At 39.8% G+C, this 25,118-nt stretch overlaps 1 protein-coding gene across 5 annotated transcripts in view; it reads left to right on the top strand.

Moving 5' to 3' along the window:
• Positions 1 to 25,118, top strand: part of HECW2 (HECT, C2 and WW domain containing E3 ubiquitin protein ligase 2) — a 369,305-nt gene that overhangs the window by 322,483 nt on the left and 21,704 nt on the right. For all 5 annotated transcript variants that reach the window (XM_027054227.2, XM_027054211.2, XM_027054201.2 and 2 more), the window contains 9 exons: positions 1,479 to 1,599; positions 2,994 to 3,107; positions 13,032 to 13,184; positions 14,962 to 15,060; positions 18,371 to 18,500; positions 19,750 to 19,896; positions 20,543 to 20,657; positions 23,502 to 23,587; positions 24,565 to 24,677. In XM_027054227.2, the coding sequence (XP_026910028.1) occupies positions 1,479 to 1,599; positions 2,994 to 3,107; positions 13,032 to 13,184; positions 14,962 to 15,060; positions 18,371 to 18,500; positions 19,750 to 19,896; positions 20,543 to 20,657; positions 23,502 to 23,587; positions 24,565 to 24,677 (1,078 nt within the window). The remainder of the gene's footprint in view (positions 1 to 1,478; positions 1,600 to 2,993; positions 3,108 to 13,031; positions 13,185 to 14,961; positions 15,061 to 18,370; positions 18,501 to 19,749; positions 19,897 to 20,542; positions 20,658 to 23,501; positions 23,588 to 24,564; positions 24,678 to 25,118) is intronic.

The raw sequence follows: 25,118 nt of genomic DNA, 5'->3' as shown, positions 1-25,118 counted from the left end.
GAAATCTCCTAATATTTAAATGTTGGTAGTTAATTTAAATCTTTAAAAACAATTATATGCCAAGCAAAATAGGTCATTAGGGCTGGGTACAGCCCCAAGGCTATAGTTTTGTCTCCTATGCTTTATAGTTTGTTGACCACATGGTTTAGGACTTAATTATTTATCTAACTGATGTGTTTTATTTCTGTCTTCCTAACCAAAATATCTACTTCAGCAACCCCACCTTCCTCATCTGTACATACGTTGCTGAACTTAACATAGTATTAGCAATGGATAGTAATCACTTAGTTGACTCATTAAAGAAATATTTAATGAGTTTGTATGGCATGTCTTGCACAAGACTCCACAATTTTTGTTTTCTGGTTCCTTTCGTTGTGTTGTGAAATAGTTCATGGAAATGTTCAGCATTTTTTGTCATGGCTCTGCGTCTGATTCCCATATTTATCATCAATTTTGTGTCCCAGCTTGTTGGTTAGTCACTCTGTGGCACAAAGCTAGATTTTTCTACGAAAAGAGGAACACACTGTGTTACTCTTATATTTTAATGAGACTTACCATTGGATGACATATGAAACATCTTGATTTTTCTTAATGTTTATTTATTTATTTTGAGAGAGAGAGAGGGGGAGGGAGGGATTGAGCCCACGCATGGGGGAGGGGCAGAGAGAGAGAGGGAGAGAGAAAATCCCAGGCAGGCTCTGATAGCACAGAGCCCGACACGGGGCTCAGTCTCACGAACTGTGCGATTATGACCTGAGCTGAAATCCAGTCGGATGCTTAACCAACTGAGCCACTGAGGCACCCGGATGTGGATGATCATAGCACTTGGCACATATTAGGAGTGTAACAAATAGCATTATTATTTATTCTTTGCTTTGCCAGGAAACATGGTGACTCTGCAGTTATGTCTGAATTCTGTGTTTATATCAAGATTATTTTACCCTGCAGTATAAAATGTATGTTAATTATAAGTCTAAAGTAATTTTCGGTTATAGTGCCTATCTAGAAGACATTTTGTACATTTTTCATAGGGCAAGTCTGGAAACTCGCTGTTCTTGCTTTATATACCACATACTTTCACATTGTAACTTCCTGTATAATTGCCATGATATCATCTCAGCAGCAAGCAGATATTCCACCCTGAACAGTTACCATCAGACATGAGTAACTCTGCTTGACTCATATTAGTTTGGACTGAAGAGGGAAACATATTTGACACACACATGGTCACACATTGTAACTATGCAAACAGAATTGTTATTCTCAACCAAAATGCCGCATAGAAATATCTTAAGACTTTACTTCAGCTCTGTTAGAGCCTCCAGCTTGAAGAGGTGAGAAGCAAAGCCACTGAAAGAATTGCCTCCTTTTACTTGTTGACTGTGTTCTCATCCCCCTGGCAGTGTTTTTACATGGTGATGTGATACATCAGGACATTGCACAAACCGGGACCCTTCTCTTTTTATGGTTTGCTCTAGGTACTCAGCGTGCCAATGCCCGGGCTCCTGCCCCTTACAAGCGAGACTTTGAAGCCAAACTAAGGAACTTTTACAGGAAGTTAGAGACTAAAGGATATGGACAAGGCCCAGGGAAATTAAAGTAAGTCAAAGTGATACAAACCACAGGCTTGGGTGATGGTGAAGGGATGGGATGCAGTTGGGAATGTAGGAAATTGATTGTGATTTCAGATGACCAGTCTTTGTTTTAGTCAGTGTAATCATTTTGGTAATGATGTGTGAATTACAGGATCATCGAAAACAAAGTTCTGGAATTAAACACCATTCTGCTTAAGGTTTTAAAACAAACACCACGTTCCATGTAAAAATACAGGCAAAATAAAAAGCTGATTTATTTCTCCTGAAAAGTACCTCTTTGTTTTTGCTTACAGTACATTTGACAGCCGTAAGGCTGTCACAGTGTCCTGTATCAGTCTCCTGACCTGACTGTAGGAACACTGCTCAGCTTTGTTTTGTTCTGTGAAATAAATGTCACTTGTCCAATGAAATATGTCATGAATGTTGTTTCTGCCTTTCTTTACTCACCTTTCAATGAGGAAATTAAACATCATCACGCTGTTTGGCCTAGAATTATTTTCATTCCCTACTTATCCATACTGCCTTCATCCTCTCCTCCACTGCTGCCTCACGTACCCACTGGAGATCACTGTGCCACCTGAGAGAGGGCAGAGGAGGAAGGGTCTTCACTGCCCCACAGAGAGGGCTCCCTCCAGTATATTCACAGGTCCTACTTTCTCACCCTCAAAGTACATCAGCTTGAGATTCCCCTTTCTCACGCTTCACTTAAGAAGGGCTTGAGCTCAGGCTTCCCTGCATTCAGCCTATTATTTCCCTTTCTAAGACTATCTGTACTAACTGCAAACTGATACCTTCAGGATGACTTTTATTATCATAATCACAAGTAGACTGTCGGCTATGAGTATCGTTCATTTGTATCTGTCACTCGGGGAACCTCAGATTCACTTAATTTGAGAATTAAATTAAGCATAGTCATAAATGTGTCTTCTTTGGAGAGCGTGGAGGGTTTTGTTTTGTTTTTTGTTTTTTTCCTTCTGGTTCTGATAAGTCTTTCCCTGCGTACTTCGTAATTGAATTCCTTGTCTAGGTACATTCTCACTGAAAACATGACCTCATAGGGCTGTCCTTTCTTTATTAACAAAAGCTTTGGGTCTATGTTGTTTTACAATCATCTTCCTTCTGGGGTAAATTGATTTGGCCACTCAGAAAGGACTCATGAGCCGTTTTCATATGTTGTAGGTGGAGTGCTCCACTTAGGTCACCATTTGCTTGTGTATTTTGACTTCTACTGTTAAGAGCAAAAGCCAAATGTGTATTATTGCAGACGACAATGTAGTAAGTCACCGCAATTTTCACCTAGTTAATTATGGCAAGTGGGAATTGAATCAAAAGTGTCCGGTTCTAGAAAGATAAGGATTAGGAAATAATCTGTTTTTCAAATTGTCTCTTTATGGACAGGTTAATTATCAGAAGAGATCACTTACTGGAAGATGCTTTTAATCAAATTATGGGCTACTCCAGAAAAGACTTACAGAGAAATAAGCTGTACGTCACATTTGTCGGGGAGGAAGGGTGAGTAGAACAGAGAAGTGGTGTGTGGAACACAGACTGCGGCTGCACAGTGGATGCTTCACCACGTGGTTGCTGTGGTTGCCTGAAACAGGAAACCCTTCTGGCAGGAAATGCCATTCTCATACACTTAAACCTCTGGGCTTTTTTTTTTTTTTTCTAAGGCTTCCTCTGGTTTTTAAATCATTTGACATAGAAATTCTTGGGTAAACGCTAGTAACTATAGATCATTTTGAGAGCAGAAGCTCGTTTGGTTTCTTCTCTGTGCATATCTCTTTCTTAAAGGGAAAAAGTGGGGCTGTGAGGGACAAGACAGGAATTCTGCTATCTGTGAGCATGTAATCTGCACTGGGGTGGAAGGAGTACACGCTTCACCTGTTCAAGAAGCTCAGTTTCAGAGTCACGAATTAGAATCCTGCTCTTCTACCTGGAAGCTTCTGAAGCAGGAACTCCTGGGCCTTGGTTTTTATTTCTCTGTCGCCAGTTTTCCTCTTTTTGGGGGGACAGTAACACCTACCAAAATAACCACCTGCCATAAACAAATGTCTCCGGCCTTCTATGACTCTTCCGTGAGTGTGCTTGTGGAGATTAGGGTTAAGAAACAAAGGAGCAAAGACTCCTACGCACTGTTTATTGCGTCCACATAGACATAACAGCTGTTCTGTAACACTTCAGAAGGTGACAGCTCTCGTCTTGTCCAGACCCCTTCTTCCTTCCTCATTTCAGGTCTGGGTTTCAAGTCACAGCACCTTCTTTGTAACCCATCCATCACGAGGGCCAATTTAAAAAGTACCACACGATAGCCTGAACTCTGGTTGTTTTCTTGACTCTGTTGATTTGGATCATTTTAAAGCTACTCTTCTCAGTCCTGCCCAGGAAATAAAGTGTGCTAGATTATAGACTCATAGTAGTAATACCCAACCATTCAATATATGCAGCCATTCAATATATGGTTAATTTGGAGGCTCCAAAGTGTACAATAACTTGTGCATGCTGATGGAACTAGGTAACAGCAAAATCAGGATTCAAAACTAGGCTTTTCATCCAGGACTCTTGGACCAGCACTGGGATAGAGGCAAAACTCCTGAACTCTGCTCTATCAGAATTTTTTCCTACCTGTGGATCTTTTCACTCTTACAGCTGACTGATAACCACTAGTCTCATCACATATGCTGTTTATAGTCCCAGCTGTAACTACATTGAAGGAAAATATTATATGGGAACGCAAGACTAAGTGACAGAATTTGGGCAGAATCTTGCCCGTGACTTGTTTTCATTGCTGAGGTGCACTAATAGACTTCTAGCTTCTGTTGGCTTAAGATGCAGGTGCACAGTTGAAAATGAAGGCAAATATTTTAAGCCTAATCATAGGTGTGCATGGCATTCCAAATATTTCCTTATATAACTAGTCTTGATTGGGTGAGAATACTTTTCCTCCCCCAGGAGTCCAGCTGCCTTCCTTCTTTGTTTGCACAGTTTGTTGAGATCTCAGAGATGTAGGGAAGAGTCTTTGGAGGCCCTGGTACTGAAGTTTGAATAGAGAGGATGCTTATCCTACTTGATCATCCTCAGGTAGTTGTCCTATGATCTGGACTGATGACATCTGTTCCTAGGAGGAGGCCCAGGCTGAGTGTGGTTTGATACCTTTGTATCCGGTTGCCACTAATGTCCAAATGTTTCCTGTTTCCATCACCTGTCTCCTTCCTGTAACTCCAGAGGGAAAACAAGAGGTAGGGCATTTTGAAGTGTGGCCTCAGCCATCAGGAACAATCGTATCAAGCCCCTTCTGTGTATGGCTTATTGAAGCTGGAATAATATGGCCAGGTAACTTCTGGTCTCATGTCTTTATTCATGCAACATCATATACATAGGTTATTAGATATATATATACTTCGTTTTGCTGTTAAAGCATTGAGAATACATACCCTGTTTTAAAAGATTAAAATAGCACTCTTGCTGAAAAAATAGAAACCTCAAAAACAACATATAATTAAAAAGTTATTTTAGACTTTGCCACCTTTTCAGACACATTGATTTAACCGCATTAAAATTGAAGATCATAACATTCCTTTCTGGATTATAATCAATATTCAAAGTGAAAATCTACCTAAATTTTTCTATTGAAGTATAAGTGTAGAGGTGAAAGTTTTCCATCTCTCTCCCTCCATCAATTTTAACGCTCTCAAAATGGGTCATGTCTAGCCCCAGTAATAGGTATTTAAAAACATATACACCCAGTGGCTAGTTTTGGTTTCTAATATTATTCCTCAATAAAAGGAACAAGATTTCTTGGAGAAATGACTTATTCTAGGACTGGCCGGAAGTATACAAGATGGAGCTTAAAGTAGCTTGTGGTGCAAAAAGTAAAAAAGTGCTCAAAACATCCACAATGGTAGGAGTATGTCAAAGAGACTCCAGAACCAACTGAAAGATCACCCAATGGCCCAAGCTGGAATAATTTGAGCAGTAAAACCAAGTAGGATTAGATGATAACCCAAAGTGTAAAGTAAATATCTGTACTGATATAAATACATGATTGAATAAGTAAATAAATAAATGACGAATAGACAAATCTGTGCAGAAGATTTCCAAATAATTCAACATAATTCCTCACTCCTTAATTGTGGGTTGCACATAATGACATTCTTCCAGTAGTATAATATGGGAAGGGGGAAAAAGAAGTAAGTCCAGAGTAGAGAAGCCTGGCAAACACATAGCCCAATGATCAAGGTTAAAATCAACAGCGATATATCATGTTAATAGTATATACCCTTCACATGATGTGATGAAAATGGCACTTATCTCCACAATCTTTGGTCCCCCAAACCCATAATGTGAGTCTATCCATAAGAAAAACCTCAGATAAATCCAAATTGAGGGACATTGTATAAGATACCTTACCAGTACTCCTTAAAACTATTAAAGTCATCAGGGGTACCTGGGTGGCTCAGTCGGTTAAGCGTCTGACTTCGGCTCAGTTCATGATCTCACAGCTTGTGAGTTCGAGCCCCACATCAGGTTCTATGCTGACAGCTTAGAGCCTGGAGCCTGCTTTGGATTCTGTCTCCCTCTCTCTCTCTCTCTGCCCCTACCCCACTAGCACTCTCTCTTTCTCTCAAAAATAAATAAACGTAAAAAAATTAAATAAAAAACTGTTAAGGTCATCAAAAACAAGGAAAGTCTAAGAAACTGGCACAGCCAAGAGGAACCTAAGGAAACATGACAATTAAACATTAATATAACATTTTGGATGAGATCCTGGTATAGAAAAATGACATTAGGTAAAAACTAAGGAAATCTGAATACAGTATGGATTTTAGCTAATAATAATGTCTCAGTATCTGTTAATTAATCATAAATAATGTAAGGTGTTCATAAGAGGGAAACTGGGTATACAAGAATTCTCCGTATTATCGTTGCAACTTTTCTGTAAATAAAAAAACTATTCTAAGACAAAATATTTGCTAAATGAAAGCATATAGTCAGGATTTGGGAGATTTAGGAAATGTTTCCCTAAACAACTTTTCTTATTTCCCTATTGTCTGATGAGAGAGTGCCACCAGGGTGATTTTGGGTATATGTATACTTCCTTCTGCACTTAAGGTCAGTAGAATAATATGTATATAGAAATGGTTAATTCTGTGGAAAGTCCAAATTATTAAGGGTAATGGTGGGGAGAGACAGGGAGAGAGAGGGAGAGAGAGAATTGTAAGCAGGCTCTGAATTGTCAGCGAAGAGCCGGACTCAGGGTTCAATCTCACCATCTGTGAGATCCTGACTTGAGCCGAAATTAAGAGTCAGCTGCTTAACCAACGGAGCCACCGAGGTGCCTCAAAAGGGATTTATTTTTAAGAAAACTGCATCTGCTTGCACTCCAAAAAAAGTATGAATTAACAGATTCACAGACTTCAGCTCTGCTTTGAGCTCTTTGCATAAGTCTGAAATACATATATATTATTCTGAAATGGAACAGCTGAATCAAGAGAAATTATGAGAAAATTTATAGTCAGAAATTTACAGGATAACTACAAATTCCATGTAAGGTAAAATTAATCTCAGAATATTGGTGATAACCAATGTTCATTTTTAAAAATACAAAAATAGTCCCAGAGCCTGTGAATGCAAGTGTGTTAGTTGACAAGTAATTATTATTTCTCGCTAAAATAATGTTATGGTTGGCTTTTTACAAAAAGTAGACAGTTTCTAAGCAAACCACTGTGATTTAATTTGGTTAGAACTGGAGGTTTTGTTCTAGTCATTACATTTTCCACCCAAGTTAGTTTGGTTATTTGCCCCTGCAAAAAAGGGTAGGAAGTCAGCAGTGGCAGAATGGCTGGAAACTGAGTCATCTTGACAGAATGTGGTGGGAAATTGCATGCATGTGGTTGCCTCTTTCTGTTGGGCTTCTGTCTGCCTAGAAGTTTCTTCTTTAGGGAGGAGGCCAGTAGAGCACTGCATATTCTCCAGCATATTATTTTCTTCTCAGTTAAAAGCCCTAGCAACTAAAGCTTACGTGGTGTCAAAAGTTAGCTAGGCAGACTGTTGTATTCTGATAAGGTGTCCGGGGCCATTAACTTCTTAGTACCCTGAACAGTAAGGCAATAATGGCCTGGATAAAGAAAGAATGTTTATACTGTGATTGCCTCACCTCTTTTTTCCCCCCATGGCCAGATCTTTAAAAGGCACCTTTCTTTAAGGAAGAATGAGTTCATTATATGTGAGGTGCCATCTATTGACATCAATCATCTGTCTTGCAAAACCACGCTTAGACTAGGGAGGGACCATGTGCAAACAGTTGTAGTTCGGGGGTTTAAGAACAGATGAGCTCCTTCTGTGCTGTTTCTCCTGAGGCAGGCAGATGAACATAACTAAGGAAGATGAGATCGGAAACGGTTTTCCTGCATCTCTGCTTATAAAATAACCAGAGGCTCTTACATATGACTGGTCTAATCCTTGCTAGAACTTGTCTGGAGTCCTGAGCTTGACCATTTATTCCTCAGGAGTCAGTCTATAAAGATGTAAGTTAAACTTCATGGTGCTGCTTGTTTTTCTCCAAAAAGAGACATTTGCAGGGTGACCCCAATAATCCAAGCCCTGCTGAAGGGTACTTCTGCATAGGCTTGGGCTTGGTATCACCAGGCAGAATTTTGTTTGTCACACTAATTGCTTGCAAAATTCTTTACTCACCCAGCAGGCTTCCTTAAGTAGCTCAAGAACTAATGCCTTGCTGCTATAAATACCCAAGGGTGAATCAGAAGGTGAGTAGGAAGGCCATGTTTGCCTGAACCAACTATTAAGAGAGCAAAGCTTTTCTGCCTTCCAGAAAACTTATAGGAAACAGTGGTGTGACTTCCTATTGCCACCATCCTCCTTCATTCAGTAGTCTACTTACATGGTAATACTTTGTTTTTGGTAATTTTGAGTTGGAAACAAAGGACAGGAGAATAAAATTACAAAATTAATTATTTTAACAAGTATTGAATACCGCTGACAACTTGGGTGCTCTTGGCCCAACAACGAGATGGTGTTTAAAATGCTTCCTCAGCACTTCATGGGCTCAAAACTACACTGCCAGCCCAAAGACATCTGTGCATATTCCGAAATGCCCTCAGATGCAGCTGTTGTATGGCTACCCACCCGTTGTCTGGAGTTTCTGTACTTCCGTGCCAAGCCTTTAGCTGTGGAACCAACCTAACTGGCAAAACAGGAATGTAACAAACGATCCCTGTGATATGAGTCATATTAACTATTTATATGGAAGAGGTTGGTAAGACATTGCAGGAAGCACATGCACGAGATGCCCTGCTAGGACACGTCTTACTGAATTAGGTAGACGTGTATCATTTGTAATCTACAGCCTGGTCTCAGATATGCATTCTAAGCTTTGGATGATAATCAAATCAAATGTTTAAAACTGTCTTGGCTTTAGAGTGGCTCCATCAGTGCTGCTAGAGTTAAAACACACACACACACACACACACACACGCACGCACGCACCAGCAGATAAAAATGTGACCAGTTAGAGAAGATCCATTTTCCTCCTAGAGGAACTATTATTAGCTTTGTTCTCTCTTGGGGGTGGGGGGAAGGAGTTTTACTTTTCACTTTAACACTTCAGGGAACACTCTCCTTATCTTTAGCCAGAATCAGCTCTAATCATAAACAAAAAACCAATCAGTGAGGTCCGCTTTTGTTGTTATAAAAACTTTGCCATATTAGAAGATATTAGATCTGGAAAGGGACAAGCACCAAGCTAAATATAATTCACTTGAGTGATTTCTGACAATGTGTGCAAATCGAGTTGTCTTTTCGGGATTGGCATACCCTAATATCACTGAATGAATCTACCACCTGAAGGCAAACTTGTGCAAAATAATTCACTCTGCTAGATTGTCAAATAACAATGTAAATTATGTTGATTTTCTTTAGAGAGAGCATCAGAGAGCTCCACTCATGGATTCAACAACAGACATTGATCCTCTGTGGTAGATCAGGCTAAGGTACTTGGAATACAAAAATGAGAAAGAGACACGGTCCCCTTCTCTGTATGGTTACAGCCTAGATGTGTGGATAGGGGAGGCAAGCACATAAACAGGTTATTATAATACACTCTGGTAGGTGTGGTATTATGGAAACACTGAGAGTTGAAGCTCAAAGCTCTTTCTAACTGAATGCCACTGTTTAATTTTAAGCAGCTATAAGCCCATTTTTCTTAAACCAGTTGTCTCTTTGTAAGAAAACCGTCTTATAAAACTGGCTCACGTTTCAGTTGTCTGTGGCCCTTCATGTGCCTCGATTGTGTCTGAAAGGCCCTTCAGGTCAGGGACCACTGCAGACCACAGTCTCACACTTAGTAGTTGTGACTATTCTTAAGGTTACATATACCCTAGGGTACTATAGTCATTATTTTCTTGAAGAGATCTTCACTAAAGATGAAGATTTATAGTAAGCCAGGTATTTTAATAAAGGAGCATTTTCCTCTTCCTTTCTTTGATCTTCCATTGGCCAAGTTTCTGTGAAGGCCAGATAGTAAATATTTTAGGCTTTGCAGGCCATACATTTCTTGTTGTACTTACTCAGTTCTGCCACTATAGTGGGAAAGCAGCCACAGATAACATGTCAGCAAATGTGCATGGCTGTGTTCCAATAAACCTTTATTTACAAAGCTAGAGGATGGGCCAGATTTGACCCTCAGGCCATAATTTGCTGACCCCTGCTTTATAAGCAACATTTTTATTAGTCTTGATAACATTTAAAATGTACTGACCGGTAGGCTGTAAGGAGTAATGAGCATTAAATGTGGGGTCAGGAAACCTGTGCCAAGGCCTAGAGTTGCCCCTGCAGCTTTCATTTGATCCAAGTCAGTGATGTCCTTCAGCCTCAGTCTTCTCTTCAGTAAAATGAGGGGATGGACAAAATGACTTCTAAGATGCCTTTGATTGGCATTCTCTATTTCTGGAAAGACACAGGGATCTGATGATGAAATTCACCATCAATAGGAAATTTAAAGGGACATTTGCATCCACAAGGATCTGGGTAGACTGGAATGTGGACCATGTTTCACAAAGTGAAATTTAGTAGGAAGAGGTATAAAGTCTAGTACTTAGGTCCTAAAAAGATACAGTGACATGCAGACAGGAGGGGAGAGTCTTGGGATAAAGCAGCACAGGTGGAAGGTTTGAGCTGATGACTAGCACATTATGAATCAACAAAGTAAAGCGGCTGTCCCATGAGGAAAGATGGCTTTAAGCTGCATTAGCAAGAAGAATGTCCAGGAAGAGAGGACAAGGGCTCTTTCTAAGCTCTGTGCTGACAAGACCACACCTGAAGTATTGTTATCAGTATTAGACACCACCCCTTAGGTCAGACTTTGACACCCTGGAGAGTGTCCAGAGCACAGGACCAGGGTGGCAAGGGAATTCCCAGCCCTTTCCTTCAGAGGAGATTGAAAGACGTGGCCATGTTCAAGAGTGCAGGAGGACACAGAGAGCCAGGGATACCAAAACTGCTACACTTTAGAGTTCCTATAGAAAATTACTTCTTGAAAGATTTTATATCTTTACATCTAGGTTAGTACTCAAAATATAATAGGCACTCAAATATTTGTTGAAAAAAAGCCTAAGTATGTGAAGAGCATTCAAGTAGAAGAAGTATTCTACTTGTTCTCGGTGGCGTCAGAGGCCAGGAGTAGGACCGAGGGAGGAAGCCACGGGCAACTGCTGTGGTCTTAGCATGTGGAGAGGTGGTCCACATCATTGTGCCTGGGAGGCAGCCCAGGTGCTGCTTTGGGAGTCCCCATGGTAATCTTAGCATAGTCTCACCAATGCTGGTGGTCACCTGGTAGCCACAATTATATTCAGCTGCCTCGAGACAGCTGCGTCATGTCACCTTAAGGCCTCTTGGGTTCTGAGAGCGTGTGTTATGTTTGCATTTTTCTGCACACATAGGTTTCCTGTCTACACTCGTATTTCCCAAAGTGCAGTGAGGACCGGAGATGTATGAGATGATTTTAGCTATTACACAAACTGACATTTTTTAAATATTTACATATTTCTTTTAATGTGTATTAGAAAAAAATAAAGCTGGCACATCATAATTTCATAAATATTATGTAAGACATAATACAGGCTACATTAGAAAAGCAAGAAAATTTAAAGTTGATAATGAAACGTGGTAAGCACACTTAACAGTACCTATATATTCAGATATGGCAAAAGTTGACAAAGTAGTATGTGAATGGCTGAAGTACGTTCTAAGTAAATTCTATTAAACTCTCAACGAAGAGCTATAAAAGCCATTTTATTTTGCTTACAAGTATCCCATCTCTTTCTTCCACCTATAACAAGGTAATTTTTCTAATTTTTCTCTGTCACACAATCCCATCACTGGAAAAGACTCAGATGATTTTCCTTTTTCATTAAAAAAAAAAAAATGCAGTAATGCCGATGGAGAAAATTCCAGAAGAGAAAAAAAGTAGAGTGAACAAAAGAAATCTTACAGAATCCCACCACGCAGCTTCCCGTTCCCCTCCAGCATTCCCTCCTTTCTTTGAACCCTTGTGTAAACTTGTCATCGTGGGATAGATGTGCTTTATATTTTTCATTTTAAATTTAGCGTATCAAATCACTCTATTACAAACTCCTCTTTGCTGCATTTTTTGCTCTCAGCATTCTTGGCCACTTGTCATTCCTCTAAGCTAACGCAATTGCTTCTCATGCGTCTCCTTCACCCTGATGTCTTTCTAAGTAAAATGGAATTTACACTGTAGTTCAGGTGCTAGAGTTTCAGCCTCTTCTCTGGATACCTTCGTTTAGGAAGCTTTAGACACCCTCATTTTACTTGTCTATAATTTTCCTTGGTGTTTTATAATTTAAAGTTTTCACTCAAACCCTGTCATTCCATTTTTTGGGCCTCTGATCTCCCTAGGGGGTCTTGTATCTGTACTCTCCTATCACCAGTTCAGGAAAGTCTCTTTCTTCTCCCATTTCAAAGTGTTTCAGAAATCCATAAGGACTCCATGTCCCATGGATGTAGGTAGCCGATACTCTCTGGTTTTACTCTGTTTAAGTATTTCCCAATGTACTCCCTTTCTCCATAACTCCATTCCAGACATTGAAAACATTTACTTTTTTATATGTGTGTATATATGCAACCAAATTATTGGCATATTGCCTGTTTTATCCGTTATCTGATGTGTAGCTTTAGCCTTGGATATGCCTCATACAAATGCCCATTCCACTATTCTGGGTCAAGACATGGATAAGATTGGGACTCATGATCATTCATTTTATTCTGATAGTCCAGACATGCGGGGAATTAGACTTGTAATGACTATTCTGTAGAAAGCTGAGCTCTGTAGAAAATGTGCCCAATATATAGAAAAAAATAATAATAACTGGTTATTCTTTCTGTGAAATTTTTCTAAAGGCTGGATTACAGTGGACCTTCCAGAGAGTTTTTCTTCCTCGTATCCAGAGAACTCTTTAACCCATATTATGGCTTATTTGAATATTCAGCCAACGACACATACACAGTACAAATAAGTCCCATGTCTGCTTTTGTAGACAATCACCATGAATGGTAAGTACTTTTTCCTCAACACTTTTTTTCAGTTGATTTTCTGTGAGAGTATTTTTTATAGGAACCCCTATTTCTTTTAACACTTTTTTTCCTTGGAGAAAATCATATTTTCAGTTTCATTTGACTCTTATTTTTGTTGTCAAATTTACATCTGCAGGCAGTCTCCAAGCTAGGAATAGATTATATTCCACACTTGATCGTAGCCAAAAGACCGAGAAGTAATATATTCCAAAAGAGCAATTTTAAGTGAGTTGGGTAGAATTCAAAAGGTTTTTTTCCCATTGAAAGAAGGTTCCAGATGATGTTAGGTTCCCAGCAAAATCGCTAGATTCTGCTCTGCACCTTTGGGCATCTCTGAGCTGTGAGATGGGGTGGGAGAAGGTCCTGACCCAGAGGTCCGGCAGCTGCTAGAGCAGCCCTTGGGGAAGTGGCCAACACTGGGGGTGGGGCAGAGCAGCTGGGGTGCTGGCTGAGGGTAATGATGGCATTCTAGTAGGAGGGAGGGAGGGTGCGGTGCCCTGGAAGAACCTATAGTAGAAGAGAACCCGGCAGAAGGACGCGGGCTCAGAGTCTCAGCAGTGGCGCTTACCCTATTAGCTATTGAAATTTGTAGCCAGGGACTGCTCCTTTCCTATTTTTTCACATAAAATCATCAAGGAAGACTGGCATAGGATTCCCCTCTGGGGATTACTTTTTCTGAAAATCCTGAATTGCACTCTTTCCAAATGTCCTTACATACCTTTTTAATCCCTGCGTTTATACACTTTAAATACTCTATAACCCCTATTTGCTTGTTCCTCTTTATTTATAGTAACAACAACAACAAAAAAGAAGTAAGTAAGACTCATGGAAAAATTCTCTTTGAGTCATGAAGGTTAATGTTGGTGGGTGGAGGGCATTAAGTTTTAGGACTTACTCTTCAAATTAACTCCATTTAGTTACAATTTGGAGTCCTCTTAACTGTAGCTATTACAGTTACGCTACCTTAGGTGGAAATAAAGAAAACAAAGCTGCTGGACATTCATCTTAAAATGGCTGTCTAATACTAAAATCACAGATGGACTGTATGGACTTCAGTGTGGATGTACACTTTTGGATCCCTTTCTGAAAGAGAAAATAAGTGTACATCTCAGCAAATCCAGTCATGACTGATGTATTTAGTAAAGTTTCCAAACTGATTCAGAATAGGATTGAGCCTTGAAATTTTAGAGAACAGAATGTCCCATGAGGAAACTCCCCCAAAGGTCCACATGCATAATTCTTGGATCGTGACAATTACCATCCGGAGTGCAGTTTGAGAGAGACCAGGTATAGGAACTTTCTCACTTTGAGATTGGGCTTTTCCTCAAGAGGGGATTGCTAGTGGGTTTGTATTAGAGAAATTCTGCGAATATTCTTGCAAGCAAACTAGAAGGGGACAGCATTTTCCCCACCACCGCTGGTCTCAGTCTGTCATCTCTGAGAAATGGCTTGGGGAAATTTCACTGACCTGCACATGGGGAATTCGTGTTGACCATGTGGGGTGCTACATGGTAGACATTATTAACATGAGGTGAAGGAATTATTAACAGAGTGAAACAGATTTTTTTCAAGTAAATGTGAATATTTGCCTAATGAAGACACAGGCTACAATGCACACAAACTCTCACGGACCCAGTAAATGATCAGTCCTGGACAAACTTAGATGAATAGAGCTGAAAGGCTTTCTAGAAGTCAGATAGAACAACTTAGAAACTGCCTCATGATGTGTAAGCTGTCTTGTGCTTTTTCTTCACAGGTTCCGATTCAGTGGTAGGATTCTTGGTCTTGCACTAATACACCAGTATTTGTTGGATGCTTTCTTCACACGGCCCTTTTATAAAGCTCTTCTCAGAATGTAAGAGTATTTTTGTTGCTTGTGCAATTAATATGTAAGAATGTAATATTTCTTTTATTAAAAAAGGGCCTTTTGTCAGTGTCATGTATCTGCTTAGATGTCTGAAGCTAAAACAGTTTCAAATATGGTCACTGTGTTTTCCCCAACCCTGTATTTCTGTCTTGCCCCTAAAGTCTTAGTTTTGCTTTGCTCTAGAAAATTTATTCTCATTTGTTGCAACACATGTTTCTTCAAAACAATTGTACTTCAAATACAGCACTGGAATTCCTGTGGTATTAATGCCGATTATTAATAGAATAGTTGTGGGTTAGTCTTGGTGACTCACAGCCCCGTATCCTTTATGAGAAGCATTTTATATATTGCTTAATGCAGACTTCAACTGCTTACTCTTGGTCCAAATTTTCATTCTCCTTTTGTTTTGTTTTTGTCTTATTTTTTGTTTGTTTGCTGGAGGTGGGCAGTCACTTATTTTTCTTGAGACTTCCCTATATGCAAGATCGTAATTTATTATGGCAGATGAGAATTTAGCATTCACAGAACTTTTTCTTCATTGTTGCCACAGTGAAAGATTGCAATTATTGTAAAATGTAGAGCAAACAGTTTCTGTCCTGTAATCAGTAGTCATTTACAAGGCTAAACAGGAGAAGGCAACTGTCTGGTGGGGTAGTAGCTCAAACTTGCAAGAAGAAAGCACAGAATGATTGCTGGGTTCTGTCCAGCTTATTCCCTGACAGAGGCCATGTGCCTGCTTTCTGTAAAATGGAAGCCTAGACTTCAAATGAAAAGCAAGCGTTTCTAATGGGCTCTTAAGAGGGTCAGTAGGAAGACTTTTTGCTTTCCTCCCTTTTGGTGTCTGGGCAGATGAAACCCTGGGCAACTGGGCGCTGTCCATTTGCCTCTCGGTTTCCCCTTGTCTGATTTGCACCTTCCCATTTCATTGCCTTTTCTCATCTTCTCCTATAAGCTTCCTAAAAGAGTGGTCTGTGCTGATGTGTCCTCAACACACTTTAGCCTGGCTTCCTTGCCACCAGTAACCCTTAGAAGCTTTTAAAGAATATCCTTTAGTCCTCATCTTACTGTATCATCCTACTGCTTTTGATACTGTTGACCACTCCAACCCCAAACCCCACCCACTTACTTTGTGTCTTTCCTCCACTGGTGTCCCTGACACTATTCTCTCCCAGTTCCCCTTTTATTTTTATGTCTCTTTCATGGGCTTCTCCTCTGACTTCCCCTTAAATTTCGGTGTTCCTGGAGCTTCCATTCTTGCCTCTCCCCCCCTCCTGCTTTTCTTTCTCTTTGTGCTGTCATGGCGAAATGTCTACACCTGTCTCTTCTCCTACTGGCTCACGTCTGCACCCTTAGTCTTAATCTTTGAGTTAGAGGCTCATGTGGTCAACATTCCACTGAGTGTCTCCACGTGCATGTCTCCTAGGCATCTCAAAATCAACATGGTGACCACTAAACCTCAATTTCCTCAACCTAAAAGTGTACCTTCTCCAATGTGCCTAGTCACAGTCCATGGTGCCAGGATTCTCAGGTCACTGGTCAGAAACTGGGAGTCACCCTCACACAGGGATGGCAGATACACAGCACAGATTCTGCTCTTCCCTACCACCCATTCCACTGCCATGCTGTGGTTCACAAATCATTTATCATACTTTTCCCCACTGAATTCATTTTGGCCTCAGGAATTTTTTCAGCTTATAGTCCTCAAGACTGGCAGTTAATCAGAGCTGGCTTGCAACATGAGTTCATTTGCTACCCCTATTTTGATAGCCTTCTTTATACCCCTGATGATACCACTTACTAATGCCCATGTTTACCCCTTAAATAATTCTTAAATTCGTCTTCTCCTGTCCACCCTTAGTAGCTGTGCTCTTAAAATAAAACTCTTATCATATTTTGGCCAGATTACTGTAGTGGTCTACTAATTGCCTCCACCATCTGATGAGAACCACTCCTCTCCCCACCCCCATTTTAAGTAATCCTCTATACTACAATCTCCAGAGAACTATTTAAAATCGCATCTCACATCTGATCATGTCATTTCCTGTCCTAAAATATTTCCGTAGTTCCGAAGCACCATGCTCCTTAGAATGATATTCAAGGCCTGGTCCCAGCTACCTTCCTAGCCTTCTCTGGATGTTATGTCTTGTGGTTAACTCTCTGATACTACCAGTATGCTTGAGTATTTTGCATATTCCATGGCCTTGTGCTTTGTTAATGTTGTTCTCTCCTCCTTTTCTTTTCCCCCTTCTCCTTCTTTTCATCCATTTCCCTTTACTTCTCTATCTTTTAAACAGCCTACAAATTTTGATGTAGGTATTACCTACTCCAAAAGACTTTCCTGAATCTCCAGGTTGAAGTCCCGCATTCTTGCTATGAGAGCTCCCTGTATCTACCTTATCATTGTTTTTAATTGGAGTGTAACATTCATGTAAGAAATACACAAATTTTAAGTGTTACCCAGCCTAGGCTATCATCATCACCTTATATTAATTGACCTATTTGTGTGCCTGTCTCCCCAACTAGACCATTAGCCCCTGAGGGCAGTAACTGTTTATCAAGTAGGTGTTAAGATGTCTGGCACATCCTTGATGCCTAATAAATGTTTATACTGAACCAAACAAAATGACCTCTGAAATTGGGCTGATGGGGGGAAAATTCAAAACGACAAAAGCAAATCAGTTGTTACCACCTTAAAACTGGGCTATAGAACAGTAACTTCATTGTATGCAGATCCTCTCTCCACAATGAAAAAAGAGGAAAGAAGTATGGAAAACTATTATAATTGTAGAGAGATTCCATAGCTTGCTGTTTTCAGAAACCTGAAAAGAACAAGAACCATGAAGAAAAAGGAGATGTATGTGAATGTGGATCACTCAATCTAGTCTTTGAAAAAAATAACAAAGTTAAAGTACAGTATAGAAACACACCAAAAATATCTAATTATGAGAACAGTGTTTTAAGGTGGTATAACGTAGCCAAAAGAATATGGGACTCAGGCTGTGAACACCTGAGTTCCAGTTCCTGCTCTGGCATTAGTTGTGAATGACTAGGCAAATGGCAGCCACTCGGACAGGCTGGTTGATTTAAGGCATTTTATATATCCAGGATTTTTACATCGTATAGCGTATTTTTTTTATTATTTAGCTGCTTTGGTTACTGAGTTTGAGAACATTCCAGAAATCACTGCCTATTTTGTTGACCTTGTTCTTGTCTTCAATTCTTAGTTTCTTTCCTGTGTCTGTGGGGTTTTCCTAACAGTCATCCCTACATATCTGCTTCTATCTGTTTATCATCTTAGTCTGTGTGACCTGAGTGATCTAGAATACCTTGATGAAGAGTTCCACCAGAGCCTGCAGTGGATGAAAGACAATGATATCCATGACATCCTGGACCTGACATTCACTGTGAATGAAGAAGTTTTTGGGCAGGTCTGTGTATGTGAATCCCCGGTGACTTAGCGTGGTAATTAAAGGCTGTTGGTTGATGAAGAATTAATTCATATGCGTACTTATTTGTGCCTTGTTGGGTGGTTTCAACCCCCGTTTATATACAGTTATAATAATTTTGGCTACAAAGATTATTTTAATACCAACAACAGAGTAGGATGGTCTAATTTACAGATTGTGGTAACTATTTGTATGTTATAAGCAATCTTCTTTTTATTCCCAACTAAAATATCCACATAAAATTTTAGAATTGCCTTGTATAAAATACAGCTTTTCAAAGTCCATGCTACCCCAGAGTTGAATATTAACTTATTTAATTGGCATTTGTACTTAACTCTCATTCATGTTTAAGAGCAGAAAATGTTTTGAAGCTGAGGGATGAAATAATGTTTTGGTGAAGGTTTGAAAACATGGTCGTTGGTTAAAAACATTTCTTTCAAAAATTATATACTGTTTCATAAGTAATATTCTTATTTACACATTTATGTTTGACTGGTCTTCTGAATTTTGTGTTTTGGAAAAGAAGTTCTCAATGTAGGGGCGCCTGGGTGGCTCAGTCGGTTGAGCGTCCGACTTCGCTCGGGTCACGATCTCACGGTCCATGAGTTCGAGCCCCGCATCTGGCTCTGTGCCGACAGCTCAGAGCCTGGAGCCTGCTTCAGATTCTGTGTCTCCCTCTCTCTCTGGCCCTCCCCCCATTCATGCTCTGTCTCAAAAATAAATAAATGTTAAAAAAAAAAATCTTCCTTGACTAAAAAAAAAGAAGTTCTCAATGTAACATTCACTTAAATGTAATTCTGCTTCCTTAAGGCAAATCTTTACTTAAATATTGGCTTTTGATATGTAGTTGATTCTGAACCCTAATGGAATTTGCGAAAATATGTTTTTGCCAAACATTCCAATAGCAGTGGGGCAAAACCTGGAGCTAATTTATTTTCATTTAAAAGACTTACTAGTTTAGTCAGGATTTAAAATTTAACCTCCAGCACTCACAATATATAGATTTTTAACCACTGAGGCTTTTAGACATCAGCTCAATGCCTAGTTTTTACTGAGCACCGGTGTGTGCGTGGGCTCCATGTTGCACCTCCCCCCACTGCTGTGGAAACCCCCCTCCCGCCGTGGCCAGGGCAAAGACAGGTAGCTGGGTGATTTCGGCTCATTGGTAGCAGTGTTCTTCTAACATCAAGAGTATTTATGTTCAGTGTTTTGTTTTGTTTTTTAATCTCAGATTACCGAACGAGAATTAAAACCAGGGGGTGCCAATATCCCGGTCACAGAGAAGAACAAGAAGGAGTACATCGAGAGGATGGTGAAATGGCGGATTGAGAGGGGTGTTGTTCAGCAAACAGAGAGTTTAGTGCGTGGCTTCTATGAGGTGAAGACAATCAGAGGGAGTGGGGTTTTGCAAGTTGCTGTCTATGATACCACAGTATCATAGTGGTGCTTTATTTGTGTGTGATATTTCCATTTTTCTTTTGTTATATTTATTATTGCACTTTCAATTTAAAAACTCCAATATATTTTGTATGTGTTTCAAGAACACAAAAAAGCTCCATGCCCCCTTACAAGAGATCTTTGAAATAAAATGATGAATTCAAGTAGCATTTCATGACTTAACGACCACTAATAACAGTGAAGTCATATGTCTTACTCATGCTTTGATACGGGTGATCACATCTCATGCTTGCTATGTGAAGTGATTGTATCTTAGGGTTTGAATGAGTTGTGACAAATACTCCATGTGACTTCCTTTGGAGGAGCACTAGATCTTTTTAAAAGAGAAAAACAAACTGGATTTATCAGTGGTCAGTCTTAAAATGAAAATTCTGTTGAGGAGAAGCTCATCCATCTTGTCTTAAAAATGTATTTGTCAAGAGCACTGCATTCTTGAGAGTGCCTACACATAGCACTTCCGTCCTATTCCTAAAATTCCTTGTGCCCTCCTTTTCTGATGAGGCTTAATTATAGCTGAGATTTCTCCTGACTCGCAAGCCATGCCCTGCATTCTTTTTACTCCACAGGTGGTGGATGCCAGGCTGGTGTCTGTTTTTGATGCAAGAGAACTGGAACTTGTCATCGCGGGCACAGCTGAAATCGACCTGAGTGACTGGAGAAACAACACAGAATACAGAGGAGGTGAAATGTGATTTAGAGATGGCTGAACTTTTACGTTTCATATTAAGGGGAAGCAAATGGTTAGCATGCCAGCCTGAATCCAGGACAGGCAAGGCACTCTGTATTATAATCATAGGTTTGTCACAGTCTCCTCTGAGACCTTGGGCAAGGTACATTCCCTTCTTTTCCTAGTTACCTCATCCATCAAGTGGAGGAAGGACTGTTTACACACCATCTGAGGATGTCATAACTGTTAATTGTTGGTGAAGAAATGTGACCATAAGAACACTAATTAATTGTTTTATGGTGTTGTTAGTGAAGCACCTAGGAACTCATATCCACCTGGTCAAACTCCACCTCTTCTCCCTCCATTCTAAAACTTGAAGCGACACACCCTCTAAGCTTCCCAATAGAGCAAAGGCAGTTTTTCTGCATTTCACTGAACTACCTACCAGTCGTAATTCACGGTTGAAACACATAAATGGAATAAGACCTGGTTCTCAAAATTCAAGAAGCTTATTGAACGGGCCCTTCTAAACTCAAGCATGAAGTTCAACTGAAAAGCAAACTACTGTAAGATTAGTTAAAACCTGCATTGTATGACAGTTCACCGCCTGGGAAGCTTTAGAAGTGGCATTTCTGTAGATCACTATAAATTGTCCACTAGCAGTTGGGACTGAAGCCATTGAAATCTCCTCACTGAGTTAATAGACTTTGAAAGGGACCTGATGGTGATCCAGAGTTGAAGTTTTATCCCATAATTTTAAGCAGAGAATACCTTTTCTGAAATTTATTGCAGTGTGATAGTCTTCAGAAAGTCATGACAAATAGCAGTTGCTTTTTGTTGTGATTTTGGCTTTTGGTTTTTAACTCGGAATGTAAGGTTAGCAGCAGTTCTGAACTTGGAGAGTAAAAACTACAAACTTTAAGTCGCTGAATTAACCACTTAGCAGAATACACTGAGAGCTGAACATCTCTATCTTCAGTTATCTGTAAATTGAAACAAAAGATTAAAAAAAATTTTTTTTAAGTTTAGAGTAAAAAAAAATAATAACATTTGGTGAATTGCTTTTGTTCTTGCCTGTTCGTGGCTCTTCCAGCTCATCGCTGTTGCCGTGGGCTGGCCGTGCATGCCCATTTTCTCTGAAAGGCCGTATTAAATTGCAGTCTCTCTTGCTGCTATTTCTGAAACCCAATTGCTACGATGCATCTTTTCCAACTGGCCCCATGTGTAACCCATATGTGGCCTTGGTTATTGTAACTTTGTTAACCAAGCTCTTTTTACCACCTAGAACACAATTTTCTCCAGCATGCTACATAACTTAAAAATCTTACCATAAATGCCATTAACCCCCCCCCCCCCCCCCCGGCTCTGCCCCGGGCAGATTCTAATAGCAACACTGTTAATCAGATCAGCCATATTCATCTTTACGTATTGTAAGCTTTATTCACTGTGTATGTCTACTCAAGTCCCTATTTCCATGGTTATTGTAAATCTTCCCAAGTGAAATGCTTGGGAAGAGAGTGCTCCGGGTGGGGAGGCAGAGAGATGGTGAGATACCCAGCTGTTTGCTGACCCAACTAGCTGGCACTGGATGAAGAGGCAGCTCTGCCACCTGCCATGTGGTCATTAGGCAGCTGTTTGTAGAGAATATGAAGAGACACTTGCTGTCCTCCTCCTCCAGAAGGTTTGGCACAAACAGCAAAGGAGAAGCAGAAAGGGGCCTGATTCATAAGATCAGAAGAGCTATAAAGAGCCACTGTGCTTATTTTATAGATGAGAAAACGATTTGCTCAGCACCAAATAGCTAGTTTCTGCCAAATGGACATGGAGCCTGTATAACACCATGTCCAGTATAAATATATTTACCTTTCACTTGGATCCCTTTCTTGTCCAAAGGGCACTAAGCATCACTGATCAAATGTTAAATGCTAAGGCAAAATTTCCCCCAAATTCTACAACCACTGTAACCTGTGAGCAAAAATTCAAATTCAAATAGTTTTTTACCCACCTTATATGTTGGACTTACTTGTGCTGACTCGGAATGAGAGTGGCTTTGTGTACCTCGAGCACATGAGTTAATTGGTTTGAATCACCAATTGTACCTTAATCTTCTCTCAACTTAATTTTTCTCCGATGAAAGATTTTGGGATCCACACGTACTGCCTTAATCCTCCCGGGGATGATACTTTTGACATTTTATTAAATTCTACTAAGCTATGGAATAAAAGTAACATTTAGGTTCGTGGTTATTTGCGATTTATTAGTTGAAGGAAATAGAGTAATAAAATTACGATTTCCTTTTTATTAATAAAAAGTAAGTTGATTTAAAAATATGAACATTATATGTAGTTTTAAAATAGTTTGCAATTAAGTATTTACTTGTATACTTATTTGATTAACATGTCTCTCCTTTACCAGAAGCCCTGTAAGGGTCCGTTTGCTTTGCCATTGTTACCCCCAAGCTTAGTACAATGCTTGGCATAGTGATACTTGAAAATTATTTCTTAAATGAATGACCAAAAGAGTTAGGTATTTCCAGTAACAGCAATGATCTTTTTCAGAAATGGTATGGTTAGAATGACAACTTTGTTGTTCTTCTCTCCACCAGTTTTGTTTACTGACCACTAAATGGAAACAGAGACCTCCTAGTTTCATTTCATTGAGTATTGTCTTTGTTTGACTTTTGACACTCATGTGATTGTATTTACAGTGTTATTCCCTAGTCTTAAATGATAGACAACCTTTAAAGAATCCAAGATGATGATTTATGTCTGGGGGTCTTTTGTCGACACGTCATGGTGTCATGTCATCTTAACATAGAAAAGTCAAAGTAATGTGGGCTTTCCTGATTGGTTTAATAGGATATCATGACAATCATATTGTAATTCGGTGGTTCTGGGCTGCAGTGGAAAGATTCAACAATGAACAGCGACTCAGGTTGTTACAGGTAAGATGCCATTAGTTAATTTTTTAATGCATTAATATAATTATTATTGGAATTGCTTATGTTTAATAATTGCTAAGTACTCAGTAAACACACCCCATGTTTGCCTGCAAATGTGGGATACATTGTTTCAGACTCTTCTGATTGCATGTTCTATGGCTCCATCACTATGCAGAACATCCCCAGCCACGTCCAAGCATCTCATTAGAATTTTGAGGAAATACCAACTCCAGTCCAAGAATCCCAGGAAAAACACCTGCCTTCAGGGCAGCTTGGTCCCTTCAACACGAGATTCCCAGGGCACTCTGCAGGGCAGCACCTCTAGCAATAGAAAATGACCTTCAGTCTCTTAGGAAGTGACCAGGTCTTTGAAAAAGAATCTTTTCTTTTCTTCCATGTAACTTTCCACAAACTTGAGATAACAGTGAAGTTCAAGGATACTGGGAAAACTAACTCATTATTTTCTTGTGGTGTTCATAGTTACACGGGCATTTGGTGGTTGATCGCAGCCAAAGAAGTATCGGGAACAAGCCTTCTGAATGCTTAGGCTGAGCCTAACAAGTAGATTGGGTCTTAACTCCTTTGGATCAAGGATCTGGTCCTCATTTATTTACCTCAAGTTGATGAGGGACTGATGCCAAGTAGACTTAGGCTGATTGATATACCTACTTTATTTATCTATAATGGGAAATACACCCAATTTAGTGTACTGAGCTGGCTAGCCGTACAGGATGCTTTATCTACTAAGACCCTCTGGATCTCCTTTTATAATGCACTGTCTTTCCTTAGTGTTCCCCAGATCTTTGTCAGAATTCTTGTGTTGGGTTTTTCCACACCCATGGAGTTTTGTCTTCAGGCTTTCCCACCAGTGAGCAACCTGCTGTTCTTCCCTGAGAGCCCTGCACATGAATGATGCCATGCGTTTGTCAGCAGCTAGCCTCTTGGTTTCACTTTATCCTTCTGTTTTCTTTGGTTGATAGTTTGTCACGGGCACATCCAGCATTCCCTATGAAGGATTTGCTTCTCTCAGAGGGAGTAATGGCCCAAGAAGATTCTGTGTGGAGAAATGGGGGAAAATCACTGCTCTTCCCAGGTAAAATAAAAAAACAACACTTCTGTACTGTCACGACAGATATTCCAGGAGAGAGAGACCTTTAAGTTATGTGTGTATTGATTAATTGCTGTTTTTATATTAAAAGTTTGGGAGAGTGGAAAAAAGCTTAAAAATTTAGAATGAATTTATCTTTGATTACCTTTCAAAATGGAGGAGTAAAAGATCTTACTGGGCATACTTAAAATGCATGCATACATATCTTTTTCTCTTTTTTTATTGAAGTATAATTTACACATGATGTTACATTAGTTTCAGGTATACAAAATAGTGATTCGACAAGTCTATACACTATGCTGTGTTCACCACAAGTGTAGCTCCTATCTGCCCCAAGACATCACTATTATAATATCATTGACTGTATTCCCTATGCTGTGCCTTCTATTAGCCTAACTTATTCATTCCACAACTGGAAGCCTGTAT

This window comes from Acinonyx jubatus, chromosome C1 (genome assembly GCF_027475565.1).
Source record: "Acinonyx jubatus isolate Ajub_Pintada_27869175 chromosome C1, VMU_Ajub_asm_v1.0, whole genome shotgun sequence".
Taxonomy (NCBI): Eukaryota; Metazoa; Chordata; class Mammalia; order Carnivora; family Felidae; genus Acinonyx; species Acinonyx jubatus.
Note: the sequence above shows the minus strand (reverse complement) of the source record. Positions and strands in the feature narration are given on the sequence as shown.